The following is a 23,660-nucleotide window of genomic DNA, read 5'->3' as shown; positions in this document are numbered from 1 at the left end:
ACTTTTGGTGTAGTTCATCATTATATGACAGTTTGGAGTAATCGAGGGATTGTGACCTCCAGTGGAGGACACATACTGCATGAGTATTTAATCAAGGCCTTGATCCTGGCCACCCGACAGCCCTTAGAAGCAGCCGTGATTAAGGTCAAAGCCCATCGGAGAATTGAGAATTACGCACAGTAAGGTAATAGTTGGGCCGATCAGGCAGCGGAAGACCTGTTAGAGCAGGAACGGGTGGAAATGCAGACTCCAGGAATAGCAGCCGTGAAGGCCACAGACAATGCCGATATTGATGGAAGGCAGGTGCGAGAACAAGCACTAGTGGAGGAAAAGGGTGGCGAAATAACCGGGGACGGACAGACCATGATGGAATATGGAGCAGAGAGGGAAAGGTAATAGCCCCTGAGGCCGTGCAACAATCCCTGTTAGACATATACCATGGACAGGCGCACAGAGGGAGAGACAATATGATCAAACTATTAAAGGAATGTTGGTGGTGGAAGGGAATGGCCAGGGATGTGACCAAATTCTGCCAGCGATGAACACAGTGCACCCTGGTGGAAGCAGGCCGTCCCTGCAGGATAAAAATGGGAAGTCAGCCCCGGCCCAAGGGACCATGGGAAAAGTTGCAACTAGATTTTAAATTTTACTGGGCCTTAGCCTCAGGTACAGGGTAGAACATACTGTTTGGTGATCGTAGATCAATCCACCCGGTGGCTGGAAGCATTCCCGTGTAAGGACACCACCGCTAGTACCGTGGCTTTGATATTGGCTAATGGAATAATACCAAGGTGGGTGGGGGGGGTGCCCCTCCAACTGGATTCTGACCCAGGGGCCCATTTCATGGGAAAAGCCATGAAAGAGGACTGTAAAGTTTTGGGAATCCAGCAAAGATTCCTCATCCCATCCCATCCTCAGAGCTCGGGAATGGTGGAGCGGATGAACCTTAAAAACTGCCTGGCCAAAGCTATATTGCAGGAAGGGGATAATTGGGTACGGGCCCTGCCGGCAATATTGTTGCGACAAAGAGCCGCCCCCGCCCGGGGAACATGTCTAGCCCCTTTTCAGCTAATGACAGGAAGAGCAATGCGCCTCCCGGAGGAGCTGATAACTGGAGGGGCGGAACTCGAGATAAACAAAGGAACTGTACTGCGATGTATGAAAGATCTGGTAAACCGCCTGCATGTCCTTAAGGGTCAGGTAATTGCACAGCAACAGCAGAGAGATTGGACCAAACTGACTGGAACGGTTACCCCAAAACTACCAACACCAGGGGATAGGGTCATGGTCAAACTCATGACAGGTAAAAAGGGACTCGGGGTTCGATGGGAGGGACCCGATGCAGTAATCATTGCTGGACAAACATGTGCCTTAATAGACGAGAAACCCAGTCCGCGGTGGCGGCACTGGACACAGTGAAACCATCCCCTCATGAGTAGTCCCATAGTCACAAAGACTGAGAGAACCCTCCGGTGGGTCAGCGGATCCAAGGAGCAGGCGGTCGCCATGGCATTGGCAGCTGCTGCACTTGTAACAGGAATTATCTGGGTTTGTAGCTGGGCCACCAGAGTGTCTCAGGATATGGGACAAAGGCACGGAGAGGATGTATTCCAGGGAGGAGGGGAAATGATGTGAATGATAGAATACTAATTGAGCGCCGGAAGGCATTTGTTTGTCCCCACAGGATTCTATTGCTGGCACATTTAGGGCCCCACTTCATCTCTGGTTACGACCATCGACATCGACCTCCTCACCATGGACACGGAAGGAGCCGGACATCACTGACACAAAAACAATGATCGCATGTATACTAATGTCCCGAGGGTGTGTCGGGCTGCTGTAAGAGAGAGACGCAAGGGAAGGAGTGGTATAGGTTTATATTATGACGGGACTCAGGGGGCGTCATTCTCCGACCCCCCGCCGGGTCGGAGAATGGCCGTTGGCCGCCGTGAATCCCGCCCCCGCCGAAGTCTCTGGTACTGGAGATTGGGCGGGGGCGGGAATCGGGCCGCGCCGGTTGGCATGACCCCCCGCTCAATTCTCCGGCCCGGATGGGCCGAAGTCCCGCCCAGAAACTGCCTGTCTCGCCGGCGAAAATCAAACCTGGTATTTACCGGCGGGACCAGGTGACGTGGGCGGTCTCCCGGGTCCTGGGGGGGGGGGGGGCGCGTGGCGATCTGACCCCGGGGGGTGCCCCTACAGTGGCCTGGCCCGCGATCGGGGCCCACCGATCCGCGGGCGGGCCTGTGCCGTGGGGGCACTCTTTCCCTTCCGCCTCCGCCACGGCCTCCACCATGGCGGAGGTGGAAGAGACTCTCCCCACTGCGCATGCGCGGGAAACTGTCGGCGCTAGCTGACGCTCCCGCGCATTCGCCGCATTTCCGCGCCAGCTGGCGGGGCAACAAACGCCATTTCCGCCAACTGGCGGGGCGGAAATCCCTCCGGCGTCGGCCTAGCCCCTCAATGTTGGGGCTAGGCCGCCAAAGATGTGGAGCATTCCGCACCTTTGGGCCGGCGCGATGCCCGTCTGATTGGCGCCGTTTTTGGCGCCAGTCGGCGGACATCGCGCCGTTGGTGGAGAATTTCGCCCAGGATGTCTGCACAAACGGGATTCTATACGTCCCTGGAGGCAGCTTATACAAATTATTGCAATTCCGAAATATCTTGGCCCTTTCTCAGTTGGGAACCCAGGATCATGGGAATTCCCGGTGATACGGAACGCTGGGATGCAGGACCTTTGCCCCCAGGCAGGTTGACATTGGTTTTTAAAATGACCCATCAGAAAACGTTAAATGCCCTCGATGGCCCGAATCGCCCGATTGTGAAATATAAAGTTATAGGGAACCGCCTGGAGATTCACTGTCTGGATCCCTGCCACGCACCTCACCGGAATGAAAATCATGAGATGATATGTGATAGATTAACAGTTTTGTATCAGGGAAGTGAGGTAGGCAGCCAGTCAGCACAGGAGCCCGAGAATCGGGTGGGTTATTGTAGGAAGCAAGGACCCCACCAGATCAGGGTGGGGACCAGGCAGAAACCGACCACCACCACTGTAACACCGGCGAGCTCCGGCTCGGTCACAACCACAAGTCCAAGGATGACCCCCAGGCCCGAATGTGCTGAGCATATCACTGGCCACACTGTGGGTCACGGGTTAGTTCTGACCCTCACTGACGAATCAGTGACGATAGTACCAGGATATGAACATGTAAAAGTTATGATTAATCTCGCCAGCTTACATTTACCAGCTTAATGCTATGGTCAGGGATTATTTGTAGCCCTGGAGTGGGAGATTTTGGAGGGGAGTGGATTGGAAACACGTAAGCGACAACAGAGAGACACAGTGGAACTGACGGTTGGAGGATATGGGGCAGGAGTTTCGACTGTCAATGCCCTGACATGGCAGAGATAAGTGAAGAGGTTGAGGTTATGAAAGGACCAATGAGATCTGCAGTTAAGGACATATACCAAGTTGCCGAAACGGCTACAGACCTTAGCCAGCAAGTCAATCAGCTTGTGTGGAAGGCACTTAAAGAGTTGCAGCCATATCAGACAGCAATTAATGAGTTACGTGGTATAACAACTATACCAAGCGAGGCATTGTGTGTGATTTGCCGGGGCATAATGTTGTTCTAACCAATTTATCTGAGTCTATTACCAATGGCCATCATGAACTGACTCCAGACAGGAATGAGTCCATCATGAAAGCAGATGACCTCGAGCGAACTGACGATAACCGACAGATTCATCGATACGTCCAGAAGGGACGTCCACGCAGTCCGCACTTTCGGGCCGACTGGGAAGGACTGAAGAAGGCGGCAACGCAGACTGACCAATTCTGGAACACGGAGCAGTAGCTCATTAAGACTCACGCTGAGAAGGATGAGGAACTGTTTAAATCACAGCACGTTTTCTCTGGAGTATGGAATTGGGGACTAAATAGCAATATCCATCCATGGATACGCATTATATCGCACATTATTGACATTCCGCAGCTGTTTATATTGCTCGTCTTTTTTATTACGCTCTGTCGCCTCAGACGCCGCATTAGGGAATGGCAGAAAGACAGTCGCCCCCTCGATACAAAGGAACTGTTACAGCTCTTACTTGTTCAGCAGTCCACACCTCGGCCTGAATCCAACAAATTCAGTATGTCTATTTCATTGCCTATTCTGGGGCGAGCCAAGGGCCAAAAGGGGGGATTGAAAGAGGGGGGCCCAGCGGTGAGACCTCTTAAAACGGAATAGCTAGGATGCCAGGAGAGTAGTTTTGCACAAACTAGTTTCTTAAGAATTGAGATTAGTTGTAGGAAGTGAACAGGATAATCATTATTAACCATTAAACCTGTTTTTTAGGACATAGCGGTGGCCACAAGGCATGATGGGATTTAGGCTCGCTAACTTGCCCATGTTTTTGAGATAGTCAGCAAGTTTTTATCAGTGGCCCCCGATATCCTCTGGAAGCGAAAAGGAAGTCACTTCTGAGATCCTGTCATTCTGAAACATTCCATGGAGTAAAGAGGATGCCTGTTCAGCCATCCTGTCCCTCATGAACAATGCAGGAGGCTAAGATGGGGAAAAACAATTTCGGATTATTAGGCCTTTTGTAAACACAGCTAACAGGATGAAATTCAATCATGGGTTGATCAGATTTTATTGGATAAAGTTGAAACATGACAGCTTCAGGGACTGGAATTGGGGTGGGCTATTGATTTTGGGAAATTCTATAATTGATGTGTTTTTATCAGTGTTTAGTAGATCGATCTTGGCAAACATCCAGATCTCATCTCCGTGGACACAAACTCAAGCTTGGAAAAATAAAACCGCCTTATCCAGATTGTTGATGTGTCTGTTGCTCTCTGTTTTGAGTTGAGCCACAGGGGAGGACTCCACATGGAAGCTGACTCAATACACAGGCCTTGAAACTGGTCCTGCGACATGTGCCCTGATTGGATCAAAACGTTGTAATTATATTCCAGATAGTTCCAAATAAGTCACTAATTTGACAAATCACATCAAAAGGAAGTGGAAAATTAAAACAATCTGAGTCTAACTGTTTGGATTTGGGCTCCGGAATGGTTGGGATCCTTTGGAGTTTCAGTGGTGCAAGGCCTGGGTATGTTCTTTGCAGTTATTTTTGTGATATATCTTGTATTTCTGACAACCAAATGTATCTGTAAAAGGGTGTGAGTAAACCCTGAAGTAGCAATCCCTTTCCAGGGCATGGCAGGCTCTTTTACGGATTCCTTATTATTGATCAATCTATTCATTGGTTTATTTTAATAAGTTTAAAATAATAAAAAAAGGGGGGAGTGATAGATTACAGGTTTATTGATTTGCTGATTGCTTCATTGATTTATTTGGGAACTTTAAGAATTGATGCAGTATAATTTTTTTATTTAGTACTTAGACAGAAAATGGAATATCCACAAAGCCAAAATCATGGTTTCAGGTAGAAATATGAGAACTGGTCAAAGCTAATATTGTTTCAAAATATACCTTCATAAGGCCTTCGGAATAAATAGGTCTTTGTTCCACAATACGTTTAGCGATAAAAATGTATCAAGAGCAAGGTTAGTTCAAGCACTTTATCTATGTAGAAATAGCACACATGGCAGTTGCATGTGGACATTTAATTAATTTTATGGACATTGGTGGATTTTAAGTACTGACCAATGCCTGGATAACAAATCATGTTCCAAGTGACAGACGGTTGATTGAATAAATCAGAAAGCCTCAGCTGAGAATTAGAAACAATGAAACGAAGTAAGGGTCTAAACCTAGATAAGGATTTCCTTAAGAATGTGATCTGGGTGGCTGATTAGAGAGAAGAATTTTAGCCTTCCGAGATCCCCGAAGCATTCGTGAAAATTACTTTCAAAAAGGCCTTTTGTTGAAATGACATTTAATTTGTAAATCTGGAGTCACTATTATTTTGAAGTTTTTTGTTTTCACTCTTCGGTGTCTCAAGGACATTTCAATGTCCACACAGAAAGGTTTTTCGATTTAATGTTGTGCAAATGTACCAAGTGAATTCTTAAAGAAATCAGGAGTGCTTTAAACACCTATTCAGCCTGACTGAGTGCCTGATCTATGAGCGAGAGATGGGGGAATCTTTACTTCATAAAATGTAGGATGCGGTTTTGTGCCCCCGTTTGCCGTGGGTGTAAATGGTGACGGGGTAACAACATTTCATCAGAGCCGAAAAACGGGACTTGGGCCGGCCAGCAATCGTCCCTGCTGCCTGGCCATGGCAGGAACCCCATTTAAATACATTTAAACATCGTTTGTCCCCTTCCCGCTGTGTTGTCCACCTCCACATTCGGGTTTCCCACCTTGACAACAACACGACACATTGGAGAGGTTTACAACCAGTCTGCACCAATGTCAACCTGGCGACGAGAACCCGCCCGGTGTGCACAGGTAGGTACAGCTCCCAGGAGGGAAGGGACATTGCTCGGCTGTGCCTGGGGAGGGGTCTTCCATTGGAGAGGTCCATGGAGGGGGGGGGGTTCCCTGTATCACATGATAGGGGTTATTTGTAAATGGGGGGAATCCTTGATTAAGTTGTAGATCTGCTATGTCAGGGCTCCTTTTGAAAATGGCTCCCTGATTTCTGGAAGGCCGGCGTTGCCAGTGTGAGCCTCCCCCCCGCCCCCCCCCCCCCCCCCCCCCCCACCTCCACCCACCCCAGCATGATGGCCTGGGATCTGCCTTCTGCAGTTTTCTCAACTAAGTTTTGAAAAATATGGCGGGAAAAGTCGCCAATGGATCTGCCGGGTTACTCACCACTTTTCCAGCCCAAAGTCACACCCAGTCAAAAAATCGGAAAATTCTGCCCGTAATATCCATTTAAAATTCTGGGACCGGGATTCATTGAGGTCAGGACGGAAGGGGACAAATACATTACAGGACCAGTGACTCCCAGAACCACATCGAATACAGCTCCTCACACCCCGCTCCCTGTAAGGATTCCATCCCATTCTCCCGGTTTCTTCACCTCCGCTCCATCTGTTCGGATGATGCCACCTTCAAATACAGCGCTTCGGACATCTCTGCCTTTTTCCTCAATGAGGTTTCCCCTGTGCACGACACGGCTCTCAACTGTGTCTGACCCATTCCCCACACCCCCGCCCTCACCCCTTCCCCTCGCTCCCTCCCAGAACTATGACAGGGTCTTGCTTGTCTTAACTTTACACCCACCAGCCCCAACATTGAGAGGATCATCCTCCGCCATTTCCACCAGCTCCAGCAGGATGGCAGCAGGAGACACATCTTCCCAACACCCCTATCAGCATTCCGCAGGGACCACTCCCTCTGTGACACCCTGCTCCCTTCCTCCAGCACCCCCAAATCCTCATCCCCTTCCCACACCACCTTCCCTTGTAATCACAGAAGGTGTAACCCCTGCCCCTGTACCTGCTCCCTGTCCAAGGCCTCAAACGCTCCTCTCAGGTCCAGCAATCTTTCACTTCACCCCCTTCAATTTGGTTTGTTGTATTTGCTGCTCCCAATGTGGTCTCCTCTACACTGGAGAGACTAAATGCAGACTGGGTGACCGCTTTGCGGAACACCTTCACTCAGTCTGCAAGAATGACCCAACCTTCCTGTCTCTTGTCATTTCAGCTCAGCATCTTGCTCTCATGTCCACATGTCCGTCCTTGGCCTGTTGCAATGTTCCAGTGAAGCCCAACACAAACTGGAGAAACAGAACCTCCTCTTCCGATTGGGCAGCTTACAGCTTTCTGGACTTAACACTGAGTTCAACAACTTTGTCTGTCCCAATGTAAACCCCCCTCCCATCCCCCACAGGGCCACCTGTCACTTGTTCTTCAGTTTTGCTTTCACTGAGCACTGATCTTTGTCCGGATATGAACACATTCTGCTGTCTTATCTTTGTGCCACTATCAGCTCCTTTTATTCCGGAATGATGAAACTAACAGTCCCGTTGCCTTGTGTCCGTCACATCTTTGTCTCTGGGGGGGATTTGAAGCCTGCACGAGCCACGTGCGTGGGATCAGCGGCACGAACTGAAAATCCCGCGGGAATCGGGAAATGCGATTCCCATGGAGAGATGGCGATTCCCGACTCTCCAAGCCCCTCACCAGGGGCCTGAACCACAGTTGAATACATTTCCACCCAATTACATCTTATTAGCGGCCCCCCCACCACGTGATTCCCCCCTCAGTCAATATTCACACCTTGCTGATGGCAGGTCAATGGGCTTCCCCTTAGGTTTGGGCAGGTGAGAGGCAGTCAAGGGGATCCCTCTGGCAGCACGGGGGGGGGGGTTAGAGGAACACGGCCTTGCCCCCTGGTGGGGTGCAGTGCCACATGCAGACCCCAGTGGGAGCCCCATGAGGAGAATAGTTTGGTTTCAGTGATTTTCAAAACATGTTTCAACCATTTACGTTTTTGCAGCAAATGTGACCCTCGCTGTGTGAACTCTTCATGTTAAACCAACTTAATGTGGGCAACTTGCACTCAGTGAATCAGAAATGTCACTTATCAAAATCCACCCAGAAGGGGAGCAGCTATTGGCTCATTGTCGCTGCTTCCTCTTTAACTTCGTTACCTCCTGTGAAAAAGGAGATTAAAGCAGCTTCTGTCGGCTGGGACACTTTGTGTTTCAATGTATTTACTGGACCTGCAATAAACGGTGTGGATAAAGAGGATTGTTATTCTGTTGAGATGATCAGTAAAACTCTTTTTGCTGTGACTCTGTCACTCTGTGTTTCTGGGGGTAAGTACAAGTTTTAGTTTGGTTTGGAGAAGTTTAACTTGTTCTAAAATAACTCTCCCTGGTTTGTGCTGCGGTGTCTCTGCACCTGTAACTTGTGTGAATTCTAGAGTTAGAACATTCAAACTGGACATGAGAGTTTCAGCAGAATTTATCACCACATTGAGAATGTTCAGTGCACCTGACACAGAGTTACACAGACTGGGAACACGGGTCAGAAAACTCGGTTTTCCCATTCCTCTCTGTTACTCATTTAATGTGACAATGGGTTTGAGTGACAGTCTGGACATTAAGTGGGTGTGTTTGGGGTGGATTGAATTAATCTGTACATTAAGTGGGTGTGTTTGGGGTGGATTGAATTAATCTGTACATTAATTGTGTGTGTTTGGGGTGGATTGAATTAATCTATACATCGAGCTGAAGCACAAATGATGGTCAGGAGATCGAGAGCGTGTCCTGTTCATTTTAAAATTGTTGTTTGGAGTGTTTAATATTGGACTGAATCACCCAATCGGTCAGCTCAATGTCGCTGTCTCAATGCAGCAACACATCTGAATGATGACACAATGCTTTTCTCTCTCTCATTTCCCAGAATGTCAGCTTTAATTGAGAGCTCAACTTCCTGAAAAGGCAGCTAAAACCACCGCTTTCTGACTGAGGGACACAAGTGCCCCAAACTGAGCCAGGCTGACACATGAGCTTCACTGCTGCTGTAGAATGTCAGCCTGTGCTCTCACCAGATCTGTTTCACAGACAGAATACAGTCAGGAACATCCTCATCATCTCCCAACCTGCCGATCAAAGGGACAGGCTCTCTGCCGGGAATGGGATTGGTTAATCTTCCAGAGTTCAGTCCTGCCTTCTCAGAACAAGAAGTGCAAACCGGGCCAGAAAGGGGAAGCACCATTTTCTGCATCAAAGTGGAGCCTCACTGTCCTTGTGATATTGTGATGATCCAGGGGTGATTGCAGAGTGTGGGCCCTCCACAGTGTCCTGTAGAGATGGGGGTGGGAAAAATATATCTTCATTCACTGACAGAGGAACACACAATAAACACAGGCAGTCTCCAGAACTTGATCCGTGCCTTGTACGTCGTGGTGTTCCATAAGATCATAAGACATAGGAGCAGAATTAGGCCACTCGGCCCATCGAATCTGCTCCGCCATTCAATCATGGCTGATATTTTTCTCATCCCCATTCTCCATCCTTCTCCCCATAACCCCTGATCCCCTCATTAATCAAGAATCTATCTATCTCTGTTTTAAAGACACTCAGTGATTTGGCCTCCACAGCCTTCTGCGGCAAATAGTTCTGCAGATTCACTGCCCTCGGATGAAGAAATTCCTCCTCATCTCTGTTTTAAAGGATCATCCCTTTAGTCTGAGATGGTGTCCTCTGCTTCTAGTTTTTCCTACAAGTGGAAACATCCTCTCCACGTCCACTCTATCCAGGCCTCGCAGTATCCTGTACGTTTCAAGACAATCCCCCTCATCCTTCTAAACTTCAACAAGTCCAGACCCTGAGTCCTCAACCGTTCCTCATACAACAAGCTCTTCATTCTAGGGATCATTCTTGTGACCCACCTCTGGACCCTTTCCAAGGCCAGCACACCCTTCCTCAGATACGGGGACCAAAACTGCTGACAATACTCCAAATGGGGTCTGACCAGAGCCTTATTAAGCCTCAGAAGCACATCCCTGGTCTTGTATTCTAGCCCTTACGACATGAATGCTAACATTGCATTTGCCTTCTTAACTGCCGACTGAACCTGCACGTTAACCTTCGGAGAATCATGAACAAGGACTCACAAGTCCCTTTGTGCTTCTGATTTCCTCAGCATCGCCCCATTTAGTAAATAGTCTATGTCTCAATTTCTCCTTCCAAAGTACATAACCTCACACCTTTCCACATTGTATTCCATCTGTCACTTCTTTGCCCACTCTCCTAGCCTGTCCAAGTCCTTCTGCAGCCCCCTTGCTTCCTCAATACTACCAGTCCCTCTACAGATCTTTGTATCACCTGCAAACTGAACCACAGTGCCTTCAGTTCCTTCTTCCAGATCATTAATGTGCATTGTGAAATGTTGTGGACCCAGCACAGATCCCTGAGGCACACCACTAGTCACCGGCTGCCATCCTGAAAAAGACCCCTTTATCCCCACTCTCTGCCTTCTGCCAGTCAGCCAATCCTCTATCCATGCCAGGATCTTACCCTTCACACCATGGGCTCTTATCTTATTTAACAGTCTCCAATGTGGCACCTTGTCAAAGGCCTTCTGGAAATCTAAATAAATCACGTCCACTGGTTCTCCTTTGTCTAACTTCCTTGTTACTTCCTCAAAGAACTCTAACAGATTTGTCAGACATGACGTCCCCTTGACGAAGCCGTGCTGACTCAGTCCTATTTTATCCTGCACCCCCAAGTACTCCGCGACCTCATCGTTAATAATGCACTCTAAAATCTTACCAATGACCAAAGTCAGGCTAATTGGCCTATAATTTCCCGTCTTCTGCCTCCCTCCCTTCTTAAACAGTGGTGTTACATTAGCCACTTTCCAGACCTCTGGGACCCTTCCTGCCTCCAGTGATTCCTGAAAGATCACCACCAATGTCTCCACAATCTCCTCAGCTTCTCTTTTAGAACCCTGGTGTGAAGTCCATCCAGTCCAGGTGATTTATCCACCTTCAGACCTTTCAGTTTCCCCAGAACCTTCTCCTTAGTGATGGTCACTGCACTCACCTCTGCCCCCTGATTCTCCTGGAGCTCTGGCATCCCACTGGTGTCTTCCACCGTCAAGACTGATGTAAAGTAACTATTCAGTTCCTCTGCCATTTCTTTGTTTCCTATTATTACCTCTCCAGCCACATTTTCTAGCGGTCCAATGTCTATTTTTGCCTCTCGCCTACCTTTTATATATTGTAAAAACTCTTCCTACCTTCCGTTATATTACTAGCTAGCTTGCACTCATACTTCATCTTCTCCCCCTTATTGCTTTTTTGGTTGTCCTCTGCTTGCTTTTAAAGGCTTCCCAATCCTCTGGATTCCCACTAATCCTCGTCACTTTGTATGCTTTTAAAAAATGTTATGCTGTCCTTGACATCCCTCGTCAGCCATGGATGCCTTGTCCTCCCCTCAGCATGTTTCCTCCTCCTCGGGATGAATTTCTGTTGTGCCTCCCGAATAACCCCCAAAACTCCTGCCATTGCTGTTCCACTGTCTTCCCTGCTAGTCGCTTTTTCCAATCAACTCTGACCAGCTCCTCCCTCATGTTTTTGCGTTACCCTTATTTAATTGTAATCCGTTACATCTGATTCAGCTTCTCCCTCTCAAACTGCAGGGTTAATTCTATCATGTTGTGGCCACTGCTCCCTAAGGGTTCCTTCACCTTAAGTTCCCTAATCAAGTCTGCCTCATTGCACATCACCAAATCCAGAATTGCATGTTCCCTGGTCGGCTCTGTCACAAGCTGCTCCAAAAAAAAACACCTCTTAGACATTCCACAAATTCCTTTTTCTGGGATCCACTACCAACCTGATTTTCCCAGTCCACGCACATATTAAAGTCCCCCACGATTATTGTGACATTGGCTTTTTTACAGCCGTTTCTATCTCCTGATTTATTTTCTGCCCCACATCCTGACTCCTGCTCGGGGGTCTGTACATAACTCCCATCAGGGTCTTTGTACCTTGGCGATTCCTCAACTCTACCCACATTCTCTGCCTTCTGATTCTATATTGCTCCTAGCTATCGATTAACTTCATTCCTTACTAACAATGCAACCCCGCCCCCTTCACCCATCTGCCTGTCCTTTTGATGGGACACATATCCTTCGATATTTAGATCCCATCCCTGATCCTCTTGCAGCCACGTCTCTGTGATGCCCACAACATGGTACCGGCCAATTTCAATGTGCGCAACAAGCTTTTTTACCTTGTTCTGTCTACTGTGTGCATTTAAGTACAACACATTCAGTCCTGCATTGACCACCTCCCTTCTCACACTTGTCACCTTTTTTGCTCTGCCTGAGGGTGATGTTGTTCTCTTATTTTTGTTCACAATTTGCCCTTCAGTTATTACACCTCCTACGCTAACGCTCTGGTTCCCACTCCCCTGCCATCATAGTTCAAATCCTCTCGAGTGACACTTGCAAACCTCCCAGCCAGGATATTGATGCCGCTCCAGTTTAGATGCAACACGTCCTTCTTGTACAGGTCCCACCTGCCCCGGAAGAGATCCCAATGGTACAAAAATCTGAAATCCTTCCTCCTACACCACCAATTTAGCCATGTGTTTAGCTGCACTATCCTATTTCCAGCCTCACTGGCACCTGGCACAGGAAGTAATCCTGAGATTACAACCCTAGAGGTCCTGCTTTTTAGTTTGCTGCCTAACTCCCTGAACTCCTTCTGCAGGACCTCACCACCCTTCCTTCCTATGCCGTTAGTACCTATGTGTACTACGACCTCTGGCTGTTCACCCTCCCCCTTCAGAATGTCCTGTGTTCATTCAGAGACATCTTTGACCCTGGCACCAGGGAGGCAACACACAATCCTGGAGTCTCTTTCACGTCCACAGAAGTGCCTATCTGTGCCCCTTACTATAGAGTCCCCTATAACTAGCACTCTCCTGCACTTTGCTCTCCCCTGCTGAGCAACAGAGGCAGTTGTAGTGCCACTGTTCTGGCTGTTGTTTTGCCCTCTTAGGCTATCCCACCAACAGTATCCAAAATGGAATACCTGTTAGAGAGGGGATTCCTGTACTGACTGCCTGCCCTTTCTATTGGTCACCATTCTGTCTGCCTGCATCTTGGGTGTGACCATGTCTCTATAACTCCTATCTATGATGCTTTCTGCCACCTTCATGCTCCAAGTGCACCCACCTGCCACTCCAACCGAACCACGCAGTCTGTAAGGAGCTGTCATTGGTTACACTTGCTGCAAATGTAGTCGGCTGGAACGCTGGAAGTGTCACAGGTCTGCCACATCTCTCAGTTAGAGCACAGCACCCAGCTGAGTGACATTTATGCACTAGTTAATTAATTCAAAATAAACACTTGAAGTTGTTTTTAGAATAAGTTACAATTAACAACATGGCCCTGGCGCTCGATATTTACTGCAAAATTAAATGCTAAGTACTAATCTCTGCCCTCAGGTTTAGTTACTCCTCTACCTCATTAATCAACTAGTTTTATAGATTTTTCCAACTTTTTTTCTTCAAATTTAACAGATTCCCTACCAGCCAATCAGGTCACAGCTTTACTGTGATGTCACATCAGTTTTCCCCCCACAATTTGAAAAGGTCGTTAGATCACTTACCTTCCCAGGATGCTCTCTGGATTTCTCCCTGCAGATTAACAGTTACAAAGCCAGAAGAAAGAAAACAAAACGAAAGGGAAAAAGCACCTCCTCCCACTTTTCACCAAATTACCACACTGCTCGAAATTACCAAATTTCAATCCTCATTCGGGCTCTCTCACTCACTCAGGCTGTCTCCACGTCATGTGCGCAAAGCTTACTGAGTGTGCGCTTTATGCCTCTCTCTTATATTGAGCCCAGCGGTTGAATACAACTGAGCGGCTTGCTCGGCCATTTCAGAGTCAACCACATGTCCAACCACATGAGAAATGTCAATCTTCTCTCCAAACCCCACACCCTGAGAATGGTTTCAAAATGAATTGCAAGTCAATTACTTCCTTTTGTCTCAAGAGATTTCATGCTTGTTTGACAGATTGAAAGATTTAATTTCATTTTTATGGACCTATTATCCTGTTGGTCCATTTTTGCTGAAATGCAGAGATCAGCTTTGATAGCGGAGATTTGACTCAGTGGAAACAGCACATTAACCCCAGGCACATCTTGCTCAATAGTCCGAATCGGCACTGATTTCACAGGGCAAACTATCTCAGTTATATCCATTTTAATCAATGCAAAATTAACAGCTCATTAATTCAGATTGATTGCATAAACTGCAAGGATTGCACCGTAGAGGGAGACGGATAGATTGTATTCAGCAAGGATTCATTCTCTGAAAGTTAAAGTACCAGCAGTGTCTTAATGATAGTACTCTCTGGTCCTGACAACTACACAAACCTGTTGTGTTTGCTTGTTTCAGTGCAGACGGGAAGTTTGCTGTGACACACATGACAAAGGCTCACCTCTACTCCATGGGCAGAGTTCAGTGGGTGCCCCCAGCCATCTACAAGAGCTCCTGCAGCATTGACGTCACATTCTTCCCATTCGACCAGCAGAATTGCAAAATGAAATTTGTCTCCTGGACCCACGACAAGTCCAAGACTGATTTGAGGAGCATGGACAGGAACGTGGATCTTAGGGACTATTGGGAGAGTGGCGAGTGGGCAATAGTCAACGCTGTGGGGATTTACAACAGCAATAAGTCTGACTGTTGCTCGGAGGTGTATGTCGATATCACATACTCTTTCATTATACGGAGGCTCCCCCTCTTCTACATCATTAACCTCATCATTCCCTGTTTGCTCATCTCCTGTCTAACTGTTCTGGTCTTCTATTCACCATCGGGCTGTGGAGAGATCACACTTTGTATATCAGTGTTGCTCTCCCTCACTGTCTTCCTGCTGCTTATAACAGAGATCATCCCCTCCACCTCCCTGCTCATCCCTTTAATCGGCAAATACCTGCTCTTCACCATGATCCTCGTCACCCTCTCCATTGTCATTGATGTGTTGGGTAGGCTGGGTCGATGTGGACTGCACTTGATGCAGTGTAGCAAGAGACAGACCTCCAACACTTGATAAGATGCAACACGATTTTATTTAACATCTAAACTATTATAGGATGTTCAACTGTGGGTTGACACTATGCTGACTTGACTGGAGACCTGATATTAGCCTAACCAGGCTTAGTAGCTACCACATGGTGTTTGCACTGGCCAGCTCACAAACTCTGACTGTCTCAGAGGCTGGGTCCCGAGAGAGTGGGGAAAACTGGTGCCCTCTGGCTTTATAGTGGTCGTGTCCTGTCTGGTGATTGGCTGCTCTGTTCTGTGTGCTTACTGGTCATCCTGTGTGTCAATCACAGCCTGTCTGCACTCCATTGTATACACAGATGTATATTATGACATCTTCCCGCTTTTTTTTTGTATTGTGTGTGTTGAGATAATAAATATTAAGGTGCTTGTGCGTGTGGATGTGTATATGTGTGTGACTATATACAGAATGTGCTAAAATGACCTTATGTACACAGGAAGGTGTCGCTAGAGCAGATGTAGGGCAGATGAAATGGTAAAAAACGATATTTACAGAGGTCAAAACGATAAGGTAACACAGTTGTGCAAAAGGTCAGTCTATAAGTTTAGTCTCTGCGGCGGGCGACGAATTCTGGTTGACCGCCTCAAGGGTGGAGCAGGGGCCGCCTGCACCTGGATAGGCGAGACTGCCGCCAATGCGGTGGTCACAGGGGTCGGCAGAATTGCTGGTAGATCGGTGGCCTCGTGGTCGGGCACGTCCGGAGGAAGAATTGTGTGAGGCGGGACATCATGGTTAGGTGGCGGGCGTGGAACTCTGCGCAGCGCCCGTCTGTTGCGTTGTAGGAAGGAGCCACCAGCCATGCGGACGAGGAACGATCTCGGGGCCACTTGCTTGACCACCACAGCTGTGGTGGACCAGCCACCGTCAGGCAACTGCACACGAACACGATCAGTTGGGACCAGCTCGGGGAGATCCGTGGCATGAGCGTCGTCTGCTGATTTCTGTTGGGCCCGAGACTGCTGCATCTTTTGTGTGACCGTGAGGTGGTCAAGGTCTGGAACATGGATGTCTAGAACCGTTGTTCGCAGAGTGCGATTCATGAGCATTTGTGCGGGAGACAACCCAGTGGACAGAGGGGATGCTCTGTATGCCAGCAGCGCCAAGTTGAAGTCGGAGCCTGAGTCTGCAGCCTTGCATAGTAATCTCTTGACGATATGGACCCCTTTTTCGGCCTTCCCGTTTGACTGCGGGTAGTGGGGGCTGGAGGTTACGTGAGGTCCTGGCTCGGGTCAGTGGATATTTTGGTCTCTTTGGTAGGGTCGAAGAACGCCAGAACCGGGGCTGTGGTGAGTTTTGCCCTCAGCTCACTCCATTCGTTCTCATGAGCGGGCAGCCACTGGAATTCCGTCGACTTTTTGACAAGATGGCGGAGGGCTGTGGTGTGTGCCGCCATGTTGGGAATGAACTTCCCGAGGAAGTTGACCATCCCTAGAAAGTGGAGGACCGCCTTCTTGTCCTCTGGGTTCTTCATGGCGTTGATCGGCGAGACCTTGTCAGCATCTAGCCGCACGCCTTGCTGCGATATGCGGTCACCAAGGAATTTGATTTCTGATTGACCGAACGAGCACTTTGCTCTGTTGAGTCGGAGGCCATGCTCATGGGTTCTGTGGAATACCTGCTTGAGGCGATCGATGTGTTCTTGAGGAGTTGTAGACCAGATTATGACATTGTCAACATACACGCGCACCCCCTCAATACCCTCCATCATCTGTTCCATGATGCGGTGAAATACCTCTGAGGCAGGGATGATGCCAAAAGGCATCCGGTTGTAGCAGTAGCGACCGAGCGGGGTATTGAATGTGCACAGCTTGCGACTGGATGCCTCCAGCTCTATTTGCCAGAACCCCTTGGAGGCGTCCAGCTTCGTAAAGAGTTTGGCATGAGCCATCTCGCTGGTCAACTCTTCTCGTTTTGGTAGCGGGTAATGTTCCCTCATGATGTTGCGGTTTAAATCCTTGGGGTCGATGCAGATTCGAAGCTCCCCTGACGGCTTCTTGACGCAGACCATGGAGCTGACCCAGTCCATGGGTACTGTGACCTTTGATATGATGCCCTGGTCCTGGAGGTCCTGTAACTGCTGCTTGAGGTGGTCCTTGAGGGGTGCCGGCACCCTACATGGTGCGTGGATCACAGGGGTGGCGTTTGGCTTGAGCAGGATTTTGTATCGGTATGGGAGTGTGCCCATTCCATCGAACACGCTGTGGTACTGTGTGATGATGTCATCAATTTCAGCCTGGAAGTTCTCATCAGGTGAGGCCGTCGCCTGTGAGGATGACGTGGTGTGGACTCATTGAACCAAGTTCAGGAGTTTGCAGGCCCGAGCACCGAGCAGGGATGCTCTGTCAGGTCCCACGATCTCAAATCGCAGTGTCGCTTTAAATTACTTATTGGAAAATCACAGTTGGCATGAGCCACTGGCAGCTATGGCATTGCCATTGTAGTCAAGGAGCTGGCAGGCCGGTTGCAGCTGTATAGAACCTTAGTTAGGCCACACTTGGAGTATAGTGTTCAATTCTGGTCGCCACACTACCAGAAGGATGTGGAGGCTTTAGAGAGGGTGCAGAAGAGATTTACCAGAATGTTGCCTGGTATGGAGGGCATAAGCTATGAGGAGCGATTGAATAAACTCGGTTTGTTCTCACTGGAACGAAGGAGGTTGAGGGGCGACCTGATAGAGGTATACAAAATTATGAGGGGCATAGACAGAGTGGATAGTCAGAGGCTTTTCCCCAGGGTAGAGGGGTCAATTACTAGGGGGCATAGGTTTAAGGTGAGAGGGGCAAAGTTTAGAGTAGATGTACGAGGCAAGTTTTTTACGCAGAGGGTAGTGGGTGCCTGGAACTCACTACCGGAGGAGGTAGTGGAGGCAGGGACGATAGGGACATTTAAGGGGCATCTTGACAAATATATGAATAGGATGGGAATAGAAGGATACGGACCCAGGAAGTGTAGAAGATTGTAGTTTAGTCGGGCAGTATGGTCGGCACGGGCTTGGAGGGCCGAAGGGCCTGTTCCTGTGCTGTACATTTCTTTGTTCTTTGTTCTTTGAATGCTTGGTCTGACGCGGATGGTGTCGAGATCGGATTTGGAGATGAGGTTCGCCAATGCGCTGGTGTCCAGTTGGAACCTGATGCAAGTTTTGTTGACTGTGAGGACAGCACACCACTCATCGTCGGGATCCACGCTGAGGATCGGGAGGTGCGTCGCTGTCTTGGAGAAAGGCAGTGCATGCTTTGTAATGATGCCCACCCGGTATGGAGATTTCAGGCACGCAGCATCAGGATCAGTTGGGCTGTCGGGGTCAGAGTCTGGCATGGCCTGCTGTATTGAACAGATGCTTCTGCGCCGCGGCTGGGATCGCTGGATGCTGGGCAGTGGAGCAGATCTGCAAAGGGCTGCGTGGTGGCCAAGCTTGCCACACTGTAGACACCGTCGTGATTTTGCCGGACATTGCCGCTTTAAATGGGCGGTGCCACAATTCGGACACGTCATGACGCCAACGTCAGCACGTTCCGTGCACCATCGCGCATGCGCAGTGCGGTCGAACGACGTACGAACCTGCGCAGTCTGGTCGTCGGTCTCGCCGTCCCCTCAGTCGTGGAGCGCATGTGCAGGGGCCTGGGAAAAGCGCGCGGAATGGCCACTCTCGTCGATACTGAGGCCCTGCATTTGTGCGATGGCCTGCGCCCGTTCCACCTCGTGGGAGGTTAGCTTTGCCGTTTCTGCAGCCCTGATGTGGGAGTACCGATTGTTAGCATGTTCGTGGAGAACGCACGTTTCAATGGCGATGGTGGGGGTGAGCTGCTTGACTTTCAGGAGCTGCTGCCGAAGGGAAACGGAGTGGACCCCGAAAACGATCTGATCCAGGATCATGGAATCAGTGGTCGAGTCATCGTTACATGACTGCACGAGGATGCGGAGATGTGTCGGAAAGGATTGAAAAGGTTCATCCTTACCCTGAAGCCTCTGCTGGATAACGTACCGTTCAAAGCTCTCATTCACCTCAATGTCGCAGTGGCTGTCGAACTTCAGTGGGACTGTTTTAAATTTTGTCTTGTCTTCGCCTTCAGCGAATGTGAGGGAGTTGTAGATGTGGATGGCGTGGTCCCCGGCTGTGGAGAGGAATAGTGCGACCTTCCTGGTGTCCGATGCGGCCTCGAGGTCGGTGGCTTCTAGATAGAGTTGGAACTTTTGTTTGAAGATCTTCCAATTTGCACCGAGGTTGCCGGCGATGCGGAGCTGCGGAGGAGGGCGGATGTTTTCCACGTCACCGGATCGCTGTTTGCTGGTTAACGCTGATTCACTCAAGGTAGATCCGTCAATTTTCAGCATCACTCACTGGCACCATGATGTGTTGGGTAGGCTGGGTCGATGTGGACTGCACTTGATGCAGTGTAGCGAGAGATTGACCTCCAACACTTGATAAGATGCAACACGATTTTATTTAACATCTAAACTATTATACATGTTCATCATGTTCAACGGGCAGCACGGTAGCATTGTGGTTAGCACAATTGCTTCACAGCTCCAGGGTCCCAGGTTCGATTCCCGGCTTGGGTCACTGTCTGTGCGGAGTCTGCACATCCTCCCCGTGTGTGCGTGGGTTTCCTCCGGGTGCTCCGGTTTCCTCCCACAGTCCAAAAATGAGCAGGTTAGGTGGATTGGCCATGCTAAATTGCCTTAGTGTCCAAAATTGCCCTGAGTGTTGGATGGGGTTACTGGGTTAAAGGGATAGGGTGGAGGTGTGGACCTTGGGTAGGGTGCTCTTTCCAAGAGCCGGTGCAGACTCGATGGGCCGAATGGCCTCCTTCTGCACTGCAAATTCTATGAAATCGATGAAACTGTGGGTTGACACTATGCTGACATGACTGGAGACCTGATACTAGCCTAACCAGACTTAATAGCTGCCACATCATATTTGCACTGGCCAGCTCACGAACTCTGACTGTCTCAGAGGCTGGGTCCCGAGAGAGCGGGACAACTGCTTTATAGTGGTCGTGTCCTGTCTGGTGATTGGCTGCTCTGTTCTGTGTGCTTATTGGTCATCCTGTGTGTCAATCATTGCCTGTCTGCACTCCATTATATATGTAGATGTACATTATGACAGTCATCACCGTCTTTATCCCCAATGTTCATCATCGCTCGCCCAACACACACAGGATGCCCCGGTGCATACGCTCCATTTATATATCCTGGTTTTTATACAGTCTGTCTTCATTTCTCAGTGAGGATATTTCACTGCCAGCGAATCTCAGGCTGCTCGAGGAGAGTGAGCCTGTGGTCAGGGAGTGAGTCAACACTCAGTGAGCAACATCCAGAACCATGCTGACATTCCCGCTCCTCCGGTCTTCCCCTTACCCACCCCTCCCCCCCGGCCCTCCCCTTATCCCCCCTCCCCCCCCATACCCACCCCAACCCCCGGACCTCCCATTACCCACCCCTCCCACCGGACCCCCCCTTACCCACCCCTCCCCTCGGACCCCCCTTACCCACCCCTCCCTCCGGACCCCCCCCTTACCCTCCCACCACCCCGGACACCCCCTTACCCACCCTCCCCGCGGACCTCCCCTTATCCCCCCTCCCCCCCGGACCTCCCCTTACCCACCTCCCCCCCGGACCCCCCTTACCCACTCCTCCACCCCGGACCTCCCCTTACCCACCCTCCCCCTCCCTTGACCTGCCCCTACCCACCACACCCCTCCGCACCCCTCCCCACACCACTCTCCCCACCCCTCCCCCGGATCTCCCCTTACCCACTCCTCCCCCCGGACCTCCCCTTACCCACCCCTCCCCCCGGACCCCCCTTACCCACCCTCCCCCCCGGACCCCGCTTAGCCACCATCCCCCCGTACCTCCCCTTACTCATCCCCTCCCACGTACCTCCCCTTACCCCCCCCCCTTACCCACCCCTCCCCCCGGACCCCGCCTTACCACCCCTCCCTCCCCCCGGACCTCCCCTTACCCACCGCTCCCCCCGACCCCCTCCCTTACCCACTCCTCCGGACTTCCCCTTACCCAACCCCTCCCCCCCGGACCTCCCCTTACCCCACCCCTCCCCACAAGACCTCCCCTTACCCACCCCTCTACCCCGGACCTCCCATTATCCACCCCTCCCCCCTTTTCCTTGACCTGCCCCTACCCCCCACACCCCCTCCCTACCCGCCCCCATACCACTCTCCCCACCCCTCCCTCATCTCCTCCCCCCTCCCCCACCCCTCCCCCACACACCCCTACCCCATATTCTCTCCCCGCCTCCACCGCTCCCCTCGTACCCCCCTCCGCAGCCCCCTCCAATCCTTCCCTCTGTACCCCCTCCCCCCACCCCTCCCCCGCACTCTCCCCACATGGGATTCCCCCTGAAATATTTCACTGAGCCACCTTGTGTTCAGGGTTGTTTTGGGTGAGCCGGTGCCAGGAACCCTGAGTGCAGGCAGGTTAAGGCCTGTTAGTATGAGCTACATGGAACATCAGTGCCCTCTGCTGCTACACTGCACATTCTACACCATCAACATTTCCCCCAACGCCGCAATGGCATTTTTCTCTTTGCCCTTTAATCCCTGGACGGGAGAGGAGGGGCTGAAAACAGTATCTTCAACTGGGACAGAGAAATGGAGTGGAGGAGGGGTTTGGGGAAGGGGCAATCACAGAATTGGGACAACACAGGAGGCCATTTGGCCCATTGTGTGTGTGTGCTGTCCCTCCGAATCAGCAACTCCCCCATTCCCCCACCTCCTCCCCGTCCACCCGGAATATTCTTCCTTTTCCCAGAACGGGAATCATTCCCCTTTCAAAGCTTCCTGGAAGCTGCCTCCCCCACACATCCAAGGGTCTGCATTCCAGACCCTGCCCATTCGCTGGCTGCAAAATTGCTTCCATTGCTAATTCCTTTTTTAAAAGTATGTTTGTTCAGGTTTTACCTTTCAGCCCAAAACACAACAAAATGACAACAATGACACATCGCCAAAGGCAAAGCAAAACGGCTCAACGGCCAGGAACACAGAGGGGGAGGGAGTCCCTGTTGGAACTTTCACTGTTGTCCGGGATCACAGGGACATTTACTTTTGTGGTCAGTCTGTCGTGTGGGATCTTTGCTGAAATCCAGAGAAACAATCTCCAATCTCCGGGTCTCACTCACCCTCCTCTGTGTGGAACAGTCCCTCCCCCCTCCCTCTGTGTCCCCGAGGGTCCCTGTCTGACTCCGGGGGGGGGGAAGGGGCACCTGGAGGGAGACCCAGGGCGAGGGGCTCGGTGCCCCTCTCGGAGCCACTGTGAAAACTCCCCCATGGCTACTGCGATGGACTGCCCGGGGGGGGAGGGAGGGAGGGAGGGGGGAGAGTGAGGGAGGGTAGAGGGAGGGAGGGGGAGAGTGAGGGAGGGAGAGAGTGAGAGGGTGGAGGGAGGGAGGGGGAGAGTGAGGTAGGGTGGAGGGAGGGGGAGAGTGAGGGAGAGGGGACAGAGTGAGGGAGGAGGGAGAGAGTGAGTGAGGGTAGAGAGTAAGGGAGGGAGAGGGTGGAAGGGGAGAGTGAGGAAGGGGGAAACTGAGGGAGAGAGAGAGTGAGGGAGGGGGAGAGTGTGGGAGTGGCAGAGTGTGAGAGGGAGTGTGGGAGGGATTGAGTGAGGAAGGGGTAGCGTGTGGGAGGGGGCCAGTGAGGGATGGGGCGAGTGAGGAAAGGACATAGTGAGGGAGAGAATGAGGGAGGGAGAGAGGGGGAGAGTGAGGGAGGGGGGAGAGTGAGGGAGTGAGAGAGGGAGAGAGGGGGAGAGTGAGGAAAGGACAGAGTGAGGGAGAGAGTGAGGGAGGGAGTGTGGGAGGGAAGCGTGAGGGAGGCAGTGAGGGAAGCGGAGAGTGAGCGAGGGGGAGAGTGAGGGAGGAAGAGAGGGAGGGAGTGTGGAGAGTGAGGGTGGGAGAGAGTGAGGGGGGGAAGTGAGGAAGGAGGGGGAGTGAGGGAGGGAGAGAGTGAGGGTGAAGGGAGAGAGTGAGGGAGGGAGAGAGGGGGAGAGTGAGGGAGGGGGAGAGTGAGGGAGAGAGTGATGGAGGGAGTGTGGGAGGGAAGAGTGAGGGAGGCAGTGAGGGAAGCGGAGATTGAGGGGGGAGAGTGAGGGAGAGTGTGAGGGAGGGAGTGTGGGAGGGAAA

General features: G+C 50.7%; 2 protein-coding genes across 2 annotated transcripts in view; one reads left to right on the top strand and one right to left on the bottom strand.

Annotated features, from left to right (window-relative positions):
- Positions 1-3,752, bottom strand: part of LOC140424302 (uncharacterized) — a 196,541-nt gene extending 192,789 nt beyond the window's left edge. The window contains exon 1 of the mRNA XM_072507858.1: positions 3,662-3,752. Coding sequence (XP_072363959.1) covers positions 3,662-3,752 — 91 coding nt within the window. The remainder of the gene's footprint in view (positions 1-3,661) is intronic.
- Positions 3,753-8,619: 4,867 nt separating this feature from the next.
- LOC140411526 (neuronal acetylcholine receptor subunit alpha-2-like) lies at positions 8,620-15,973 on the top strand. The gene is made up of 2 exons (XM_072500641.1): positions 8,620-8,745; positions 14,854-15,973. The coding sequence occupies exon 2, from the start codon at positions 14,882-14,884 to the stop codon at positions 15,509-15,511; it is 630 nt and encodes a 209-aa protein (XP_072356742.1). The 5' UTR covers positions 8,620-8,745; positions 14,854-14,881; the 3' UTR covers positions 15,512-15,973.
- Positions 15,974-23,660: the final 7,687 nt, after the last annotated feature.

Source organism: Scyliorhinus torazame, chromosome 1 (genome assembly GCF_047496885.1).
Source record: "Scyliorhinus torazame isolate Kashiwa2021f chromosome 1, sScyTor2.1, whole genome shotgun sequence".
NCBI classification, from domain to species: domain Eukaryota; kingdom Metazoa; phylum Chordata; class Chondrichthyes; order Carcharhiniformes; family Scyliorhinidae; genus Scyliorhinus; species Scyliorhinus torazame.
The sequence above is the reverse complement of the archived record's forward strand: the minus strand, read 5'-3'. Positions and strand labels throughout refer to the sequence as shown.